This window comes from Mobula hypostoma, chromosome 2, assembly GCF_963921235.1.
Source record: "Mobula hypostoma chromosome 2, sMobHyp1.1, whole genome shotgun sequence".
In the NCBI taxonomy this organism is placed as follows: domain Eukaryota; kingdom Metazoa; phylum Chordata; class Chondrichthyes; order Myliobatiformes; family Myliobatidae; genus Mobula; species Mobula hypostoma.
Window position 1 is genome coordinate 158,749,297 of NC_086098.1, and position 16,678 is coordinate 158,765,974.

The 16,678-nt window shown below is 43.2% G+C and overlaps 1 protein-coding gene across 1 annotated transcript in view; it reads left to right on the forward strand.

The window, feature by feature from the left end:
* The window catches only part of rnf185 (ring finger protein 185), a 46,424-nt gene that overhangs the window by 5,532 nt on the left and 24,214 nt on the right, over positions 1–16,678 (forward strand). The window contains exon 3 of the mRNA XM_063040927.1: positions 9,798–9,910. Within this exon, the coding sequence (XP_062896997.1) occupies positions 9,798–9,910 (113 nt within the window). The remainder of the gene's footprint in view (positions 1–9,797; positions 9,911–16,678) is intronic.

A 16,678-nucleotide genomic window follows, 5' to 3' on the forward strand; every position in this document is an offset into this window, starting at 1 on the left:
TCTGCGAATAAATGTTCTAGCTCTGGCAGGCTCCGCCAGGCGTTTGGGATAGTATCCACCCCAAGAGGGGCAGAGGCATGCGAGATGTAGGCGGTGTGGATCACTCAGTTGTTAGATGAGTGGCAGTGCTCGGTTGAGGGAGAGCGACAGGGATTGGTTGAAAGTTTAAGTAGGCAGGCTGGTGACAGTGTTAGAGCTGTCAGTTATTTGATAGAGTAGGGAAAGTTTTCAGTGTGTCTTCTCTGGCTAGGAGGGTGGCTAAATTGCTTGCAGTGCCAGGGGGATCATTTCAGGGGATCAGCCCCTCCTTCAGTTGTTCAGCTGATCAGAGAGGTGTCGGGAAACTTAGTGGAGGCCCAGTGGGGGAACGGCTTGGGGTCTCTGGGGAAGCACGTTCCCAGCAATGTACCAATGAACTTCCGAAAGGAAAGGACCCTATTCCTGAAGGCTTAGAGGGACCTCGCCCCAGGGTGTCGTTACGTATAGAGGGAAGCGATGCTAAAGCCATCCTCGCCCCTGGGACGCAGGTCAAGTTGTTCTACAGTTCGTTTTACAACTGGTGTCTGAAGCATTTACCCTTGACAACCGCAAGGGCACCGGAGATCTTGGGTACCAGTGCCAGTAGAGATCCAGAAGACGATGATTGGTTAATGACCCTGGAGTTCATGGGGGCATTGTCTGGGCACCCAGCGTGCTGAGTTGCTTCTGAGGACGTGTGCAGCAGCCTTGAGCCGGTACTGAATTTAAACGAGACCCAGCGGTGGTACGGCCTGGGGAAAGGAGCTGAGGGTGAGACCCTCTTAGCAGACGCTCCGAACTACCACGAGGGGGGGGAGTTGACCGCTGAAGACACCTCAGTGAGTGAGAGGTCGCGGCAACTGGACCCTGGCACTGTGGAAGATGGACGCAGCGTGTGTGTGAATTATGCGACGTGGTTTGATGTGCTGGATCTGAGGAGTGGATGTTGCCAGATCCCAAGGAGTGCAGCTGTCAAGCCGAAGATGGCCGTTATTAGTTCCCTAGGATTCTTCCGATCCTAAAAGATGCCCAAGGGCATATCCGGAGCCCTTGCATCCTTCCTGCGGGGCACGAGGAAGACCATGGGGGAAGTGAAGGTGTGTGGAGTTTTGGCGTATGTGGATGACCGCCTAGAGCTTGGATTCGCCTGGGGGGACTATGAGGCGAGGCGAGTGGCTGAGCCCAGGCGACAGAAGAGAAATGTTACATGTGGAGGAATTTGGTACAATGTGAGAAAAATGACCCGACATACCAGTTGAACTTCGTGGTGTTGGAACAGATGGTCGTGGACCTGGGGATGGAAACTGTAATGGTGGCCTGAGTGGGAGAGTAGTCGGCAAGCAGGCCCGAGGTATCCCTAGTGGTGTCTGAGCTTTTAAGGTTTAGGTGAGGGGGTACAGAGGGCTCGGAGGATTAGGAAGCTCTCAGATAGGTTGGCCTATGTAGCGCCTGTGGACAGGCGGAAGGTCCACTGTTTGGGGAGCAATGTCACTGTGTGTATCTGGATGGGTTTCTGTGTCTGTAGGACTGGTTGGCGAGTTATTTAGAAGTCATGAGGACATGACTTTATTTGGTGGGGGGAGGGTGTAAGAGGGTTTCTTTTTTTTATGTCACTGCGCAGTCTAATTAAAATGGCTTCTTTGTTATGTTATCATTGAAAGGGCTTCTTTGTTATGTTAACTGCTGAGAAAGTCCTCCCGCCAGCAGTTTGTTTTGGATTATCTATTGATAAGAGGATGAATGAACCAATTGGGATAGTTGTTATGCTTTGGTGTGTCTATAAGATATTGTATGCGCGGGGTTTGGGGGGAGAAGGCGGGAGAGAGAGACAGAGGATGAACCAGGTGCTGTGAGTCTGCTAACGGGGTCGGTGAGGAGAGGAGACGGAGACGGACTTGTGTGGAGCATCTGGTTGACCACCGTTGTTGGTCCCAGGCGGCCGGTCAAGATGGTCCGAGCGGTCGCAGGGTGAAGAAGAAGGGTCCTGAGCTCCAACTGTTTGTGCACGAAGAGATTGAACTTTGATAAGTGTGGCGCCTTTGATTTTCCTTTTATATTTTATTCTCTATTAATTATATAGTTCCAGTAATATCTATAAACTGTAAATCATTTAATCATATCTGGTGTATTGTCTGTTATTTGGGTGGGGTGGAGTACATCACACAGCATCCACACAAACTAATTACCCAGTTTGGCGGGGCCAAGGGCTGTTTCCCTAGACTGCAGCGAGCCGAGCGACCCTGATGCTGGCCAGGGGAGCTGCAGTATGCTGACATTCATAGCAAGAAGATTCGAGTACAGGAGCAGCGAGGTACTACTGCAGTTGTACAAGGCCTTGGTGAGACCACACCTGGAGTATTGTGTGCAGTTTTGGTCCCCTAATCTGAGGAAAGACATCCTTGCCATAGAGGGAGTACAAAGAAGGTTCACCAGATTGATTCCTGGGATGGCAGGACTTTCATATGATGAAAGACTGGATCGACTAGGCTTATACTCGCTGGAATTTAGAAGATTGAGGGGGGATCTTATTGAAACGTATAAAATCCTAAAGGGATTGGACAGGCTAGATGCAGGAAGATTGTTCCCAATGTTGGGGAAGTCCAGAACGAGGGGTCACAGTTTAAGGATAAAGGGGAAGCCTTTTAGGACCAAGATGAGGAAAAACTTCTTCACACAGAGGGTGGTGAATCTGTGGAATTCTCTGCCACAGGAAACAGTTGAGGCCAGTTCATTGGCTATATTTAAGAGGGAGTTAGATATGGCCTTGTGACTAAAGGGATCGGGGGTATGGAGAGAAGGCAGGTACAGGGTTCTGAGTTGGATGATCAGCCATGATCATACTGAATGGAGGTGCAGGCTCGAAGGGCCGAACGGCCTACTCCTGCACCTATTTTCTACATTTCTATCACATTCAGTGATGGTGGTAGAAACCCAATACACTCATCATAAACGCTAATTATGCTGGATATGATAAAGCTCCAGGAGCTGAGAACATTGTGCTACAGAGTTTCTGGTGCTGCTGTTGCTCTAAGGCAGGGGTTCCCAACCTGGGGTTCATGGACCCCCTCAGTTAATGGTAGGGATCCATGACACAAAAAAAATTAGGAACCTTTATTTGGGAGAGAGAGAGTGAGCCTGTGGTATGTCCAATTATCGGGTGAACATTTAGTTTTTGTTTTAGTGCAAATCATGGTCTTTACTGGGGGCTTTGCTTGGTGGGTGGAGGGTGCTGATGATTTTTTGCAGAAGAGGGTAGGGGTGGGTAGGTTGGTGCTTTGCTGCTGCTTGTGCGTGGGAGTGAGGGGGATTTGGGGTTCTAGTGTTTTAACTGTCACTCATTCTTTGTGGAACTCTTCTGTTTTTGCGGATGTCTGTGAAGAAAAAGAATTTCAGATTGTATATTGTATACATTCTCTGATATTAAATGGAACTATTGAACTTTTCCTGGATGCTTTGAGCTGCTTGCTTGTTGTTGGTGCTATTACTCACCCAGACAAATGGAGAGTTCCAGCATGTTTCTCGTGTGTGTAATAAATTTTGCAGAAGTTTTGGGCTATCTGGATGTATCATTTATTACATGATACCCAAGCTCTGCCCTGATTTAATAATGAAACCAGAAAATGTTGATCCTCAGCAGGTCAGACAGTATCCATAGAGAAATAGTTAGAGCTTCAGTCAGTGACCCTTCATCAGAACTGGAAAAATGAGGTGTGTTTTAAGCCACAGAAAGGTAGCGAGAACAGAGGGAGCATCTGTGATAGAATAGAGACCTAAGAGAATCAAAATGGCATGTGGTATTGGTGACGTCTCCTAGAGGGTGGATGTTAATCATAATAGATCTGTCTGGAGCAGATATAAATAGAGGGAGAGGAGGCAGGATAGAAAGAAAGAAAAATTTTAAAAATACTGCAAGTGTAAAAGAGTATTTCCTAGGAAATACTCAGTAGTTGTTCAGCGAGGGAAATACTGAGGTTATGTTATTGGTGGATGGGCTTATTGCAGAACTGACCAGCTTTTACACAAACAGGAAGGGCTGGTTTTCTGAAATTGTTGAATTCAACATTGCGGGTTGAATGAAATTTGCAAATTGGATGACTAGATTGACACGAGCTGGGTTTTCCAGTGCAGAGGAGACTACATTATAAGCGTCAGATGCCTTACATTGGAAGAAGTGCAAGTGACACAACCTTGTAGCCACAATGTTTGTGGACTACATTATAAGCGTCACACATCAAAGTTGCTGGTGAACGCAGCAGGCCAAGCAGCATCTATAGGAAGAGGCGCAGTCGACGTTTCAGGCCGAGACCCTTCGTCAGGACTAACGAAGACTTCGTTAGTCCTGACGAAGGGTCTCGGCCTGAAACGTCGACTGCGCCTCTTCCTATAGATGCTGCTTGGCCTGCTGCGTTCACCAGCAACTTTGATGTATGTTGCTTGAATTTCCAGCATCTGCAGGATTCCTGTTGTTTAATTATAAGCGTCAGATGCCTTACATTGGAAGAAGTGCAAGTGACACAACCTTGTAGCCACCTGGTTGGATTTCCTGATCTGGTGACCTCTTCCTCATCACACTTGCCTACAGTGTAGGTAATTTACAGTAGTCTGCTGATCTTTATGGTGAGTAAGAAGGTATGTTCTCAAGCGCAGGTGGTGGTTGTCATTGATTGTACTTAAAGTGACAAGTGCATTCATGCTGCAAGCAACCCTCCTTGAAGGTTTTCCTGGACCTTTCTGCATTTTTGCATTTTCCAAAGAGTTACAAATGGAACTGAACATTCTGCAATTATTGGCCATGGCAGATAGTAAATAATAAATTTTGAAATATCTATTTTGGTAAAGAAACAGAAAAGACACAAAAGTGAGAATAGTGAATGTTGGTGTGCATAGCTTTTTGTTATAAAATCTCTTAATATAATTCTTGTTGTTGCGTGAATGAAGTCACTGGAGAAAATTACTGGAAGATACAAAGCAGCTTCTTTATTCGACAAAACTTACCTGGGACAAGCTGCAGTAGCCGGATCTCTGGCACTGAGTCTGGCTCTGCAGTGCAGAAGGGAGGGGGAAAAAGAGGAAAGCGGTAGTGATAGAGGACTCGATAGTTAGAGGTGCAGATAGGAGGTTCTGTGGTCGTGACAGAGAATCCAGGATGGTTTGTTGCCTCCCGGGTGCCAGGGTCAAGGATGTCTCTGATCGATTGCATGACATTCTGAAGTGGGAGGGTGATCAGCCAGATGTTGTGGTGCACATCGGTACCAATGACCTAACAAGGAAGAGTGAGGAGGCCCTGGAGAGTGAGTATAGAGAGCTTGGTAGGAAGTTGAAAAGCAGGACCTCGAAGGTGGTAATCTCAGGATTGCTACCTGTGCTACATGCCAGTAAGGGTAGGAATAGGATGCTCTGGAGGATGAACAAGTGGCTGAGGAACTGGTGTAGGGAGCAGAGTTTCAGATTTCAGGATAATTGGGACCTCTTCTGGGGCAGGTGGGACCTGTACAAGAGAGACGGGTTACACTTGAACTACAGGGGGACCAATATCCTTTCAGGGAGGTTTGTTAATGCTATTGAGGAGGCTTTAACCTAGATTTGCAGGGGGATGGGAACTAGAGTACCAGAGCTCACAGTGTGGCTGGAGTGAAAATAAATGATATTAAAAGTTCAAGCAAATCTGCTAATAGAAAGGTTGTGAGTGGTGGTAAAAATCTTCTGAGGTGTATATATTTCAATGCTAGGAGTATTGCAGGGAAGGCGGATGAGTTGAGGGCGTGGATTGACACGTGGAATTATGACGTTATAGCAATTAGTGAAACTTAGCTACAGGAGGGGCAGGACTGGCAGCTTAATATTCCAGGGTTCCGATGTTTCAGACGTGATCGAGGCAGAGGAATGAAAGGTGAGGGAGTAGCATTGCTTGTTAGGGAAAATATTACAGCAGTGCTCAGGCCGGACAGATTAGAGGGCTTGTCTACTGAGTCCTTATGGGTGGAGCTGAGAAACAGGAAAGGTATGGCCACATTAGTGGAATTGTATTACAGACCACCCAATAGTAAACGAGAATTGGAAGAGCAAATCTGCAGAGAGACAGCAGGCAACTTCAGGGAACATAAAGTTGTGGTGGTAGGGGATTTTAATTTTCCATATATTGATTGGGTCTCCCATACTGTTAGGGGTCTAGATGGTTTAGAGTTTATAAAATGTGTTCAGGAAAGTTTTCTAAATCAATATATAGAGGGACCAACTAGAGGGGATGCAATATTGGATCTCCTGTTAAGAAACGAGTTAGGACAAGTGACAGAAGCCTGTGTAGGGGAGCAGTTTAGTTCCAGTGATCATAACACCATTAGTTTCAACTTGATCATGGACAAGGATAGATCTGGTCCTAGGGTTGAGGTTCTTAACTGGAAGAAGGCCAAATTTGAAGAAATGAGAAAGGATCTAAAAAGCGTGGATTGGGACAGGTTGTTCTCTGGCAAGGATGTGATCAGTAGGTGGGAAGCCTTCAAAGGAGAAATTTTGAGAGTGCAGGATTTGTATGTTCCTGTCAGGATTAAAGGCAAAGTGAATAGGAATAAGGAACCTTGGTTCTCAAGGGATATTGCAACTCTGATAAAGAAGAATAGGGAGTTGTATGACATGTACAGGAAGCAGGGAGTAAATAAGGCGCTTGAGGAGTATAAGAAGTACAAGAAAATACTTAAGGAAGAAATCAGGAGGGCTAAAAGAAGACATGAGGTTGCCTTGGCAGTCAAAGTGAAGGATAATCCAAAGAGCTTTTATAGGTATATTAAGAGCAAAAGGATTGTAAGGGATAAAATTGGTCCTCTTGAAGATCAGAGTGGTCGGCTATGTGCGGAACCAAAGGAAATGGGGGAGATCTTAAATAGGTTTTTTGCGTCTGTATTTACTAAGGAAACTGGTATGAAGTCTATGGAATTAAGGGAAACAAGTAGTGAGAGCATGGAAACTGTACAGATTGAAAAGGAGGAGGTCCTTGCTGTCCTTGAGGAAAATTAAAGTGGATAAATCCCCGGGACCTGACAGGGTGTTCCCTCGGACCTTGAAGGAGACTAGTGTTGAAATTGCAGGGGCCCTGGCAGAAATATTTAAAATGTCGCTGTCTACAGGTGAGGTGCCGGAGGATTGGAGAGTGGCTCATGTTGTTCCGTTGTTTAAAAAAGGATCAAAAAGTAATCCGGGAAATTATAGGCTAGTAAGTTTAACATCGGTAGTAGGTAAGTTATTGGAGGGAGTACTAAGAGACAGAATCTACAAGCATTTGGACAGCCAGGGACTTATTAGGGAGAGTCAACATGGCTTTGTGAGTGGTAGGTCATGTTTGACCAATCTATTGGAGTTTTTCGAGGAGGTTACCAGGGTGAAGGGAAGGCAGTGGAAGTTGTCTACATGGACTTCAGTAAGGCCTTTGGCAAGGTCCCGCATGGGAGGTTAGTTAGGAAAATTCAGTCGCTATGTATACATGGAGAGGTGGTAAATTGGATTAGAGATTGGCTCAATGGAAGAAGCCAAAGAGTGGTAGTAGAGAATTGCTTCTCCGAGTGGAGGCCTGTGACTAGTGGTGTGCCACAGGGATCAGAGCTGGGTCCATTATTATTTGTCATCTATATCAATGATCTGGATGATAATGTGGTAAATTGGATCAGCAAATTTGCTGATGATACAAAGATTGGAGGTGTAGTAGACAGTGAGGAAGGTTTTCAGAGCCTGCAGAGGGACTTGGACCAGCTGGAAAAATGGGCTGAAAAATGGCAGATGGAATTTAATACAGACAAGTGTGAGGTATTGCATGTTGGAAGCACAAACCAAGGTAGAACATACAGGGTTAATGGTAAGGCACTGAGGAGTGCAGTGGAACAGAGGGATCTGGGAATACAGATACAAAATCCCCTAAAAGTGGCGTCACAGGTAGATAGGGTCGTAAAGAGAGCTTTTGGTACATTGGCCTTTATTAATCAAAGTATTGAGTATAAGAGCTGGAATGTTATGATGAGGTTGTATAAGGCATTGGTGAGGCCGAATCTGGAGTATTGTGTTCAGTTTTGGTCGCCAAATTACAGAAAGGATGTAAATAAGGTTGAAAGCGTGCAGAAAAGGTTTACAAGGATGTTGCCGGGACTTGAGAAACTCAGTTACAGAGAAAGGTTGAATAGGTTAGGACTTTATTCCCTGGAGCGTAGAAGAATGAGGGGAGATTTGATAGAGGTATATAAAATTATGATGGGTATTGATAGAGTGAATGCAAGCAGGCTTTTTCCGCTGAGGCAAGGGGAGAAAAAAACCAGAGGACATGGGTTAGGGGTGAGGGGGGGAAAGTTTAAAGGGAACATTGGGGGGGCTTCTTCTCACAGAGAGTGGTGGGAGTATGGAATGGGCTGCCAGACAGGGTGGTAAATGCGGGTTCTTTTTTAACATTTAAGAATAAATTGGACAGATACATGGATGGGAGGTGTATGGAGGGATATGGTCCATGTGCAGGTCAGTGGGACTAGGCAGAAAATGGTTCGGCACAGCCAAGAAGGGTCAAAAGGCCTGTTTCTGTGTTGTAGTTTCTGTGGTAAAACGAGGTACAGCAGGCATCACATGGAGATGCTTTCAGTGGAAAGGTCTGTTGGCTCAACAAAGGACTCAATATTTTATGTGCCAAACATCAAAGGACAACTCCATATTTACAATGTATGGACAATGCTTTCTTTGAAACTACATACAACCTTCACACCTCCTAATTCATATCCACATCACAGACAACCAAATGAATTTTAATCAGCATTGTCTGGACTGAGATTCACAGCTTTTAGAAACCCATTGTTCAGAGTTGTACTCCAAATTAAATGCACAATACACTTTCAGATGTGAAGACTGGTAGCCAAAGTCAGTTGTTAAATGTATATGTCCGAAACCCAAAAATCACTCTTAACAGTTCTCTAGACGTAGAAGGATTTGCGTTAAACACAGGCATTTGGGACTAGCTTAGATCAGCACAAATGAGTTTGGTCAAAGGCCCAGTTTCTATGCTATGTGATTCTATTACATGCTATTTTTCTCATCTCCTCTGTTTTCTAGGAGCTTTATGATCCTTCAACTCACTCCTGTTGGGAACGTTCAACTCTTTTTATGATACCATTGCCTTTACTTCTAGTTACTTTGGTCCTAAGCTTTGTAATTTTGTTTCTCAGAATCTTGCCTCTCAGTATAAGATGTTACACACAAAATGCTGGAGGAACTCAGCAGGTTGGGCAGCATCTATGGAGTCAGGCCTAGACTGTTCATTAGGACTCATTATAAGATGCTGCTTTAAAACTATTTCTTTGGCCAAGCTATTGATCATCCACCCTCCTCAACATCTCCTCACGTGGCTCGTGTTTGATATTCTCATGATGTCCTGTTCAGCATTTGACTGTATTTATAATGCTACAACAATGCAAGTTTCTGCCATTGCCATTCCAGATGAAACACAGATACTTGGTGGTCAGGTATTCCATGTAATTAAGAAGCTAAATGGTATTTTTTAATATAAGGAAGTTTTGTAATTGGTGAAACAGCATTTTATCTGAGGCTGCACTAGACTTAGAATAGTTTGCTGGTGGGTGTTTTGAATGAGGTGCCTATGATTCTACATGATGATGAAAGACTTCGAAGAGTCAAGAGTGAGTCATTTGCTGCAAGGTACACAAGAACCGACCTTCAATTGTATTGATGGTATTGTAGCTACACAGTAACTTGACATTATCACTAACAGAAAACCTCTGGTGCTTGTGTTCTGGCAGTGGTTGGAGACCAGACCTAATCGACAGGTTTGCCCTGTATGCAAAGCAGGCATCAGTCGAGACAAAGTGATTCCCCTTTATGGAAGAGGAAGTACTGGTCAGCAGGATCCCAGGTAAGCAAGACTGTTTTGACCTGCCCAAGTGAGATAGTGACTGCACAGTCTGCAGATTTCATATGGACTTCATGTAAGGTTGAGAATTTGGTCAAAGGGAAAACTTAGTAATTCTGATACGTGGAATTTTCACAATTTTAATAGAAACCTGAGTGGCATTTAGTAGTTAATGAATGCAGAACTCTGGAATAGTCACTGTGAAGCAGGCTGAGACAGTATTGATATCTTGAATGTGGTGAAAATAAAATTCTGTTCCACAACTTCAGTGCTTGGCTAGACCAGTCACCTCTTACCCTGACCATTATCAGTGGTGGTGTGGCTCTAAAATTCATGCCTTAATTTATGCTTCTGACTCCTGCTTTGACCACCAGACTTGTACTTCGGTGAGCTAGAAAGAATGGATTTTCTTTGAGATATTTTCATCGTTGTCTTCCTTGAAAATCAAAAGCACTGAAATAAAAGTAGACAATCCTGGAAATTCCATTGAGCCAGGCAGCACTTGTGGAAAAAGAAACAGTTCATATGCTTCAGGTTCTGAGACCCTTCATCAGTTCTGACAAAAGGACCTTGGACTGAACTGATTGTCTTTCCTCAGGCTTCTGGTCTTTGTTTAGTTCATGCATTCTCTTGAGTTTGCCTGGCTGACTATCGCATAATCACAGGAGGCTTTGGGATGGGATGATCCATCCACATGGTTGATAGCCAAACATCGGTAGTTAATTGCACTTCCCAGGTTCAGCTCTTCAGTGTGCAACATAGCTACTTTTTAGCTGTCTCGGTTTCTGCTTCTACCACCCTCTTGAGAGAGTGAATTACAGACCCTCTTCACCACCACTTACAGCACTTGAAATTTGAATGTGGCTAAAAAAAAAATGTTGCATACCTTAGGTAGTTGGTCCCACCATTTGCCACCTCCCCTTGACCATCTCAGTGGTAGTGTTTCACTCAGCCCCCTTCCACAGATTAGCATTTGTCTCCTGGTTACTGATACCTTTCAAAATTGGTCCATATTATGCGCTTTCTGTGCCTGTCACATCTTTATCTAACTCAATTAGGCCACAATAGGTCAACGGCAGACACAATCTCAATGGCTCTCCACACGGCTTTAAACCACCTGGACACCACAAACACCTACGTCAGGATGCTGTTCATCGACTATAGCTCAGCATTTAACACCATCATTCCCACAATCCTGATTGAGAAGTTGCAGAACCTGGGCATCTGTACCTCCCTCTGCAGCTGGATCCTCAACTTCATAATCAGCAGACCACAGTCACAGACCACATATCCTCCTCGCTGATGATCAACACTGGCGCACCTCAGAGGTGTGTGCTAAGCCCACTGCTCTACTCTCTATATACACGTACTGTGTGGCTACGCATAACTCAAATACCATCTATAAATTTGCTGATATTGTTGGTAGAATCTCAGGTAGCAGCTGCATCACCGCCTGGATCGGAAATTGCACCATCTCGGATCGCAAGACCCTGCAGCGGATAGTGAGGTCAGCTGAGAAGATCATCGAGATCTCTCTTCCCACCATTACAGACATTTACACCACACGCTGCATCCACAAAGCAAACAGCATTATGAAGGACCCCACGCACCCCTCATACAAACTCTTCTCCCTCCTGCCATCTGGCAAAAGGCACCAAAGTATTTGGGCTCTCACGACCAGACTATGTAACAGTTTCTTCCCCCAAGCCATCAGACTCCTCAATACCCAGAGCCTGGACTGACACCAACCTACTGCCCTCTACTGTGCCTATTGTCTTGTTTATTATTTACTGTAATGCCTGCATTGTTTTGTGCACTTTATGCAGTCCTGGGTGGGTCTGTAGTCTAGTGTAGTTTTTGTGTTGTTTCATGTAGCACCATGGTCCTGAACAACGTTCTCATTTTTACTGTGTTCTGTACCAGCAATTATGGTCGAAATGACAATAAAAAGTGACTTGACTTGAGGTGGTAACAAGAGGGTAAGATATGCCAACTAGTGGAGTGGTGTCGCAGCAACAATCTGGCACAACATCGGTAAGACGAAAAAACTGATTGTTGACTTCTGGAAGGGTAAGACAAAAGAACACATACCAGTTCTCATAGAGGGATCAGAAGTGGAGAGAGTGAGCAGTTTCAAATTCCTGGGTGTCAAGATCTCTGAGGATCTAACCTGGTCCCAGCATATTGATGCAGTTATAAAGAAGACAAGACAGCAGCTATACTGTATTAGGCATTTGAAAAGATTTGGTATGTCAACAAATACACTCAAAAACTTCTATAGATGTACTGTGGAGAGCATTCAGACAGGCTGCATCACTGTCTGGTATGGGGGCGCTACTGCTTAGGACCGAAAGAAGCTGCAGAGGGTTGTAAATTTAGTTGGCTTCAAAGGACCCAGGACATCTTCAGGGAGCGGTGTTTCAGAAAGGCATCATCCATTATTAAGGGCCTCCAGCACTCAGGGCATGTTCTTTTCTCACTGTTACCATCAGGTAGGAGGTACAGAAGCCTGAAGGCACACACTCAGCGATTCAGGAACAGCTTCTTCCCCTCTGCCATCCGATTCTTAAATGGACATTGAACTCTTGGACACTACCTCACTGTTGTTATATAGTATTTCTGTTTTTTGCATGATTTTTATCTATTCAATATACATATGCTGTAATTTATTAATTATTATTTTATTTTGTGTTTTTTTTCTATATCATGTATTGCATTGAACTGCCTCTGCTAAGTTAACAAATTTCACATGCCGGTGATAATAAACATGATTCTGATTCTGAATTCAATCTCCCTTCAGTTTTGTTGCAAAGGAAATAACCCCAGACATGATGGTCTCTCCTCTTAGCTTTGGTTCTTCAGCATTGGCAGCCTCCTTGTAAGCAACTTCTCAACCCTGTCTTTGCTATCACATCCTTCCTGTAGTATTGTGACTACAGCTGTATATACTGTGGCCTAACTAATTAGACAATAAGACTGTAAGGCAAAGGAACAGAATTAGGCTATTCGGCTCATCAAGTCTGCTCCACCATTCGATTGTGGCTGATTTATTTACCTTCTCAGCCTCCTGTCTTCTCCCTGTAACCTTTGTCACCTTACTAATCCAGAGTCTATCAACCTCCACCTTAAATATTCAGTGACTTGACCTCCGCAGCCATCTGTGGCAATTAACTCCGCAGATTCACCACCCTCTGGTTAAGGAAATTCCTCCTTATCTCTGTTCTAAAGGGATCTCCTTCTTGTTATGATATCAACCCTCAACAGTGGTTTATAAAGTTCTACTGTGATGCTCCTGATATTGTTTTGTGTTTAGACCAATAGAGGCAATTATTTTGTATGTTCATAACCATGTTATCCACAGGCACTGCTTCCTTTGTAGGTATGAAGCATATTTTAGCCATGTTCAGTTACAAATGCTGTCTTAGTGTCTTGCTATTTATCGTGCATTCTCTTCCATTATTTACATTTCTCAAATGTTTTAACTTGTACTGCATTTCTCTGGATTGAATTCCATTTACTACAGTTAGCTAGCTTCCTGTACCCTAGAACTTTGAATCACGTGGTCAGATTTGGTCAGCAAACCTCTTTTTGTATTCAAAATTATTTTATAATAGCCAGTCAACCAATCAGGAAGTCTTTGAGACGAGTAAAAGGGTTGGACGTTCAGAGTAGGAGATGGACCTTGGTGTACTTAAACAAATAAAATTAATTCTACAAATCAGCCGAGGCCTGAATATTCTCTTGATCTTGCTTTGTGAAGGCACAGAGAGCTTTCTTCCTCCAGGAGTTACAAATAAAACTGAACATTCTTAGTTATTGACAGTGGTAGATGATGATCACTCATAGATCACAAAATTCATGATCTGTTGCCTTTGTTTTCTGTCACTAAGTCCATGGATCCCTCTAACATATGGGGTTTAAATAACTTGGCACAAATCCATGCATACCACATCTGTTTATCAACAGTGAGTCAGCTTTGGGTCCAATTTGTCACTCACTTGGATCCCATGAGTTTTGTTTGATCTAGCCTCCATGTGGGACCTTTTAAAATCCAATTGGAATATATCAAGTTCTCTGCTCTCATTCACCCTCATTGTTACATTCTTGAAATTTAATTAAATTTGTTCAACTGGATCTAGCTGTAACAAATCTAATCTGTCTACAATTAATCTGTGGCTTACTGGCTACTACTAAATTTAAACATAGCTGGAGGAGATACACTGGGTCGGGCAGCATCAATGGGGAGAAAAACAAAGCTGATGTTTTGTGTCAAGGAACCTTTATCAGAGCAGGGGAGGAAAGCCCATTCTATGTTACTGGGAGTGGAGGAGAGAAAAGGAATGTCCCTGATAGGATGTAGACCAAAAGCTGTCAAGGTAACAAATCAGCAGTTGGACAAAATGATACAACTACAAATTGAAACATAATAGATTGATATAAACATGTAGCCACATCTGTGGAAAGAAAAGGGAGGCTGTGTGAGATCATTAACTCATTATTTAGTCCCAAGGGTTATTGAGCATTGAGTGTGACCAGCATTTTGTTTTTGATTCTAGATTTCATTATCGGCAGTACACTTTCCTTAGTAATCCTCTTGCTCTTTGTTTACTTATAAAACTTTTAGATTTTATTTGATGTTACTTGCTAATATTTTATCATGGTCTCTCTCTACTTTTCTGTTCACAGGTTTTAATATGACTCTTGTACTTTGTCTTCCAGCTTTTCAGTGTTAAACTCTTTAGTGTGTGATGTGATATGATGTGACCCTTACTTTTCTTCCCCCTCTGTGCATCTTGCTGTACAGGGGACAGTAGATTTGACAGTTTTATCCTTTTTTTTGTGGGAGCTTGTTTATCCTCAAATCTTAGTAATGTTAGACCACAGCTTGACTTTTGAGCACATTTCTGGTCAACACTTTACAGGAAAGATGTGTGGCACTGGAGTGGGTGCAGTGTCGATTCAAGCACATTATTCATGTTGCCAGGACCGGACAAATGAAGCTATGAGGAAAACAAACTGGATATGTTAAGAGACCCAGAATAGGTTTTATGGACCAAGTGGTATGATGCAGTTCTTCTGACAACATGACTAATGTGCAGTCATTTGTCCTTGTGATCACAGTCAATGTGGTGTTTGTAATGATGACTAAGAAGGTTCTGAATTTGCATTGGACAAACTTCATGGGATGAGCCAGGCTCTCCTCAGTAAAAGTTACAAACGTGATCATAGGTTAAATGTGTAGCCTATTGATAACCACTCAAAAATCTGCAACAGAACCACTTTTTGTCTCCTCCGCTCCCCACTCTTGTCCCACAAAAATTGTGATTGAGTAAAGTTAAAAGCCAGCATCAAAGTACAGGAGCTGCATACAACAGGGAACTGGTGCTGATCTTGGTGGCTGCGAAAAACAATTTAGAGCAACAGAATAGAAGGTGAAAAGAAGCTAGCAAGGAATAGTAAAATCATCAGGAAAAAATGTATTATTCAGAGAGAGGTTGGCCAAGAACAATGTAGGCTCCTTAAAGCCAATGTTATAAATATAGGCAACATAGTGGAGAATGCTGAATCATGAATTTTTACAGCAAAGGGAAAAACAGACTGGATATCCTGGAGCAATGTATTAAATCAGGGCTGGGGATTCAATAGTGTTAAGTGATACATCAGGAAAGAAGATGATCATATCACGGAAGTGTGGTATCCCTGGGCCTGATAGATTTTATTCCTCGGTTTTAAAGGAATTAAATGATGTTAACTGGTTCCTTAGCTTTAACCTCAATTTGTCTTACCTTAAGTGTGTAAACTAATTTGGCAGGGGAATGGGAACTGGAATGATAGGGCTGAGGATGGGGCAGTTGGTATAGAAAGCAGTGTGTAGTGAGTTTGTGTGGGTGTCTGTCGGTATTGGTATAGGTAATTGTCTTATTTTCCCTTAGAAAATCATTCAAACTTTTATATTTTTGTGGTTACTGGAATCATATCCATCGTAGCCTGTTTATTTACTTTCATTTGTTATTCCCCATACATTGTGGAGTCATGTTGCTGATACTTTGTATTCACAGTAACAGCTAACTCATTACAAGCCTACAGTGAGAGGGTTACATCAAATCAAAAGAAAAATTCCAGAACCTGTCAACCATTTACTAAAAATGAAAAACCAAAATTGTGAGGCTGATAAAGTATTCATCTCCTTTGTAATTACTACACTAACTTCCCTCATTAGCGATATGCTGATTTACCTTACCAACTCACCCAGTTTGTTGAAATAGAAAATTGGAGAATCACCTATTTTCAATGAATTAATAAGAATAAATACCTGCTCTCTCTGTAAGGTCCAACAGTATGGTAGATTTTCAACAGAACAAACCAAAATGAAGACAAAAGAGCATTCAAGACAAGCCAGGGAAATGATAATAGAGAAGCACCAATCTGGGGAAGGGTATAAGACCAGCTCAAAGGCACTGAACATACATCAGAGCTCAGTGCAGTCCTTCGTAAAACCACAGCCTAAGTCAGGTTGTCCTTCTAAACTGAGTCACCAGAGAAGAATGGTACTTGTAAGAGAGGTGACTGTGATGCCAACAGTCACTTACTGAGCTGCAGAAGGCCATGGCTGCAACTGGTTCACGGCTCCACAATCTCTAAAGTGTTGCGCAAAAAGAGTATTTATGGAAGAGTAGCAATGAAGAAGCCCTGGATTTAAAAAAAAATTATCCTTTCCGGTAAGGATTTTCCAAAGCATCACTTAGAAGATACTGTAAAGATGTGGAAGAA